The sequence below is a fragment of the Gavialis gangeticus genome, unplaced genomic scaffold (assembly GCF_001723915.1).
Source record: "Gavialis gangeticus isolate Ggan-Ray unplaced genomic scaffold, GavGan_comp1, whole genome shotgun sequence".
Lineage (NCBI taxonomy): Eukaryota > Metazoa > Chordata > Crocodylia > Gavialidae > Gavialis > Gavialis gangeticus.
In genome coordinates this window covers 6086671-6092161 of record NW_017729012.1, presented here as the reverse complement: position 1 = coordinate 6092161, position 5491 = coordinate 6086671, and the positions used below count along the sequence as shown (strand labels likewise).

The window sequence follows — 5491 nt, the reverse complement described above, 5'->3', positions numbered from 1 at the left end:
AGGCGACGCGGCGGCGCGGGCCGCATTGTGCGCGGGGCCATGGAGCGCTGGCAGCACCGCGTGGCGCTCGTGACCGGCGCGTCCGTGGGCATCGGCGCGGCCGTGGCGCGGGCGCTGGTGCAGCACGGCATGAAGGTGGTGGGCTGCGCCCGCAGCGTGGACAAGATCGAGGTACCGCGTGCCTTCACACCCCCGGGGCGCGGGGGAGAGGGCTTCCCCTTGGGCTCCCCTGCCGCTTTGTTCCTTTTGTTCCTCTTGTTCCTCTTCCCCACCTGTGCTGGGTGGCAAGCACCGCGAAACCCCTAAAAGACCCCCCCCCAGAACGGGCACGTCGGGGCCCCTCTCCCCTTCTCGCACCCCAGTGGTGCCCGTGGGGCATAAAGTGCCCATGTCACGCGCCGCCCCGATGCCAGGGGGACGGGGAAGGGTGGTGGGGTTTCTGCCCACGTGGAAGCGGGCACGGCGCGGCCGGCTTCCCGAGGCGAACCCCGGGTCCGTGCTGACCTCCGAGACGTGCCCGGCAGCAAAAAAGTGTGCGAAATGTATTGTGCCGACACACCGGTTTGAAACACGGGGGGGGGGGAACCCCCTAAAAAGACAGTAGGGGGTATAAGGAGGGCAGCTTGATTCAGATTGTGGGGGGATGACATATTTTGCTGGGGAAAAAAAAGAAAAGAAAAGTGGTTTTGACAGGTAGGTAGCCCCGTAACCCGATTTCTGCATCCCTTGTCTGTCGTAGCGTTCACGTGTTTCATGTCTGCTGTCCTAATCTCGGCTCCTTGGGGCAAGGATTGTGGCTTCCGCTGTTTGGATTGTGTCTAGCGTCTTTGGAGCGTTGTCACCGCTCCAATGATAGATTAACGCCCCAGTGCACGCTCCCAGGAGAAGGGGAATCCATAAAAGATATCCGCAGAGGTGAAGAATAGTTTAATATTCTGCATAACGCTCCAGACCTATTTGAAACCTGGTGTCTCTGCGCGTCCTTTTTTTCCCCTAGAGTGTTCGAGTGAAATGTAGTCAAGATACCAAGCCCGGAAAGGGTCAAATATGTTGTTTAAAGGGGAGGGGGGGAGGGATTCACCTGCGACTGGAAGGGCGAAATGCACTCATACAAGTCTTTTTGTTCTTGATAAGACTGCATACAATTTCATATCTTGTTGCCCTTGGCATAGCTGCCGTTGTAATGGTCAAAGACGGATTTAATTGATTCATCTGGCAATAAATGTCAACTATACTCTCTCCTTTGCTGGCTTGATTACAAATTCTCCCATGCCATCCAGTAACTCCCTTGTATTGTGGTTTTATTCTCTCTCTATCCTCAGGCTTCAGTTCATCAGTGCTCTGAAGCATATGATAACTTTTAAGCTAAATACTGAATGCAGCGAGACTTAAGTATGTGCAGAAGTCAATGGCTCTTAACCTTTTTCGACTTTAGGCACCCCTTGGAATATGCTGGCTCTTAGTTTCACTTGGTTTTTGGCTACACAAAAATAATGCAGTCATTTTTCTGTTGTAAAGAACTCAGAAACATCACAGCAGGGCAGAATGATTTTAACACCGTGGATGCCCATTTGAAACCTCTGGATTTATTTTGCGAATCCTGGTTGCACACCTAACACTGCGTGGCACCCTTGCAAGGGTCCTGAGGCACCCCAGGGTGCCACAGCACTCTCATTGAGATTCACGGGATTAGGTGGTTTGATGAACCAGCGAGACAGTTGTGGAGCCCAGGACTTTTTTTGCTCTGGAAAAAAATCACAGACTGGGGCTTGCTAATCAGTACGTTCTTACTGAATGACAGTAAAAGCACAGAGTTCGGTTTGGATAGTTTAATTTAGTTGCCTGTTTACATTTGAGATCCTTTGAGGGGAAGAACCATGTTATTCTGGGTGGGAAGAAAAAAAATTATTATTATTATTTTTTGACAGTAAAGCTTGCTTCCCTCATTATTATGTAAGGGCTTATAAAAGCTTGATTTATCCTTTCTCCTTGCAGGTTTTTCTACACTGTATTAGCTTTTCATCAGCAAGTGGTAGCATGACTTATGTAAATATTGACAACCTCTCTAATGATCTCCAGCAATGTTTTTGGAAACCGGACGTGCTAAACGCTCAGGCTTTATGGATGCACTGCTGCAGGGATGGAGAGAGAGAGAGAGAGAGAGAGAAAGAGGCAAAGAAGAGATGCTGCTCAATGAAGTAGTGTTTGGAGACTTTGGGATGGGGTGACAAGACTTCAGTGGAGAATAGGTAGGGAATAATATATATCTATATACGGCAAAGTCTCGGGAGAATGACTGTAAAAATAGAGAGTACCCAAGACGTCTAGGGAACGTGGGATGAAGGATTTGGATGTAACGACTGATGAGGTTTTGGGAAGAGCTCTCTTAAAAAGACTTCATAGCCCAACTACTGAGTTGCTTGGCTTGATTTCCAATAGGGCAGTTCCTACTAAAGCGAAGAGTCTCTGAATTGCCTTGCATAGCCTAGCCACACAAATGAATCTCAGCGTTTCAACTTGTCGGCTCCTTCCCCTGAGACTCCCTCCTTGTTTCTAATCGGATTTTGCACAGAGCTTTTTGTTTCAAGAGTAGTACTAGAGGGACCACCAATAAAGTCTAGAACATAATCAAAATCTGAACGTAGATGTCTTTGCTATTGAATGCCTGCATTTAAGACAAGGTTCTTTGGGTGAATCTGATATGTTTTATTTAAGAGGTACATGTTGGCGGGGAGAGTTTGGTCTTTTGTATTGTAGGAAAATAATGTCCGTCTGAAGAGCAGAATTAGTTTTTTTCTGAGGTAGGACGTACAAAACAGATGAGTAGTGCCTTTTCTGTGCCCTTATTTGCATTATTATGCGATCCAAAGAAGTCAGTGCATAGCATTTTAAGATGCTTAAAATTTTGCATGGGACTTAAGACATTTGTTGTGATCCTTGTTAGACTTATGGAGAAATGCTGTTTGGTTTGGTTTTTTTGTGCTTTGTCTCTACAGCAAATTTCTGCAGAACCAAACCAAACTAAACCATATGATGGGACTGGCTTGAAAACCATAAGATTTCAAATGAACACATGTTGTATCTTTCTTTTTTTCCTTCTGTGCTTTTTTCCCCCCCAGTTTCATAGTTGCATAGTTTCTAGGGTCGGAAGGGACCCGAGAAGATCATCTAGTTCGACCCCCTGCCCGAAAGGTCATATACAAGGCAAATGGGTATGTAACGCTCATTTGTTTGCTTTTTATTGAAGATCTAACAAAAAGTATGAACAGCTTTTCTTCCCTGGTTATGTTAGAAATTCAGGTCTTGTTTGTTCTTGAATTTCTTCAAGAACAAACAAGACGCTTGTTTGTTCTTGAATTTTTTGGGAACTGTAGGGATTTTGAGATCACAAGAGAGGGCTAGCTGAGCGAGTGAGTCGGGGAGGAAGGTGTTATAGTCAGCCATTTGAAAACTTGTCTTTTAGTTATTTAACTTAAATGTCTAAGCAACAGTTAGGAGCAAAAACAGATTTTCATGAAAACTTCAACAGCTTTTCCCCCTTTCCTTGAATCAATGAGAGCTTGCATTGCAAAGTTAAGTCCATTGAAAAAAAATCCAGCAAAACCAAGAAAACAAGGTTTGATATTTCTGGTATTACTAAGCAGCAGAGGCGGGGATAGCAGCTTCAAAACCAACTAACCAACCTTTCATTCTCTCCATGCGTTTAAAAAAAGAAAAAAGAAGAAGCCATCAGAAAAAAAATGTCAGAAGCTTATTTTAAATTACCCTTTGGGAATATCTTTAATTTTAAATTTCCAGGCTTTATACTGTTTGCGGTTTGTGGAGAAATTACTGTGCTCCCACGTGTAAATGATAGTGTAATGCACTTTTTACTTTTTAATGAGGCTTTCCTTAGCCTGGTGGATGATGGTATTGAGTCTTATTTTCCTTTTTAAAAAACAGTTGTTTCCAGCATTGTCTCGGTTACATGCCCTCCTAAACCAGACCCTTAATAGCTTTCCTGTAGGGTGATTTGTTACCTCCATATTCTCTTAAAACGGAGTTACCTGCTAAAGAGAGACGGCACAACTTTTAAATGAGGGTTTGTCTAGATGGCATGATCCACTACTACCTGAGCTAGCTCCAGGTGCCCAGCCTGTGCCTACCTCCATACCAGCATGGCGGTGCTGCTTTTCCAGTATCGTGGGATCCCCTGACAGCGTTGAAATGTGCTGAGTAGACACAATCTGACACTAGAAGACAAGTTAGCCAATTATGATAATGAAGAACTTAGATCAAAATATTGATGGCAATATAGAGAGAGACCTGGCATTCTCCATCAATAATTATTTATCACAAATGGTTAATGTTTTATAAGATTGGCAGGACTACTCCCATCGCTGGTTCTCTGCGCCTCAATTTATCCTTCTAAAAGGAGCTCTTCTGGCTCATTAAGGATTTAAGGAAGCCTGGTTATTCCAGGCCTGATCCATCCACTTCAAAAGACTTTGCATAAAGCCCTTAATGTTTATAAAGCAGCCTGCCATATGTAAGTGAAAGGAGTCGTACAGATGAAGTTTATTATTGGCATTTCCTTGGATGCTTTGTTAAAGTGGACTTCTATCTTTCTATTTTTGTTTAATCTTCATTATGATATCTTTACATTTCCTAATATATCCTAGCACACTTGGGTGTTTGTAAGCAGTGGCATATGGCAGCAATTACATTTTAACCTTTCAGAAACTACATTGATAGTGCCCTGCATATGGCTGAAGAGGACTTCAAAGAGCTAGAGCTTTTGATAATTTGTTTGTTCAGTTGGGCTGCTCTTGGTGAAACTGCTTACCTCTTCATCCACTTCCACTGCTTATCTGCTCACATGAAAGAAGGGGCGCCACTGTTAGTAAGAAACACGAAGATCAATGCATTATTGTATTAAAACTTTAGTCGTAGAGAAGCACCTCTCACAACGTATTTGTTACCCTGTGGAGCAGTTTAGGTACCCAGAATCATAGCAAGTTAGGGTTGGGAGGGACCTCAGGTGGTCATCTTGTCCAACCCGCTGTGCAGAACATACACAGTTTACGGTCATGCAAGTATTTGCTTTGGATTGCTGAATGTTGGATTTCTGGCCATCCTCTGCAGTACTGTTTTAATCAATGAATTGTTAATTCATATGGCAAATTCCATTAAAGTTTCAAAGGAAAGATTTCTAAATGCATGAAAATCAATAAAACCTGGGCTTTCTAAACACTACATGTGATTGCAAAAAAAAATAAAAAAATCTCACCTTTAATGGTTTTCCTACTCAGGCTTTTTCTGGCAAAAGTACATCATGTACAATGTAGACTTAGAAAACAGCATTTTTAGAATTGTTATTTTTTTTATGAATACCTATACAGAATTCAATGCACATTGTGCATTCGCTGGTTATTCCCTTGTGTTACAGTAGTAATCCTATGGCCGGATCAAGACCTTGTGTTCTGCTGTGTTCTTTTGTTTTGTTTTGTTT

The 5491-nt window shown here is 43.5% G+C and overlaps 1 protein-coding gene across 2 annotated transcripts in view; it reads left to right on the top strand.

The window, feature by feature from the left end:
- Positions 1 to 14: 14 nt before the first annotated feature.
- DHRS11 (dehydrogenase/reductase 11) overlaps positions 15 to 5491 on the top strand; it is a 74331-nt gene continuing 68854 nt past the window's right edge. For both annotated transcript variants that reach the window (XM_019511105.1, XM_019511104.1), the window contains exon 1: positions 15 to 171. In XM_019511105.1, coding sequence (XP_019366650.1) covers positions 40 to 171 — 132 coding nt within the window. In that variant the 5' untranslated portion in view covers positions 15 to 39. The remainder of the gene's footprint in view (positions 172 to 5491) is intronic.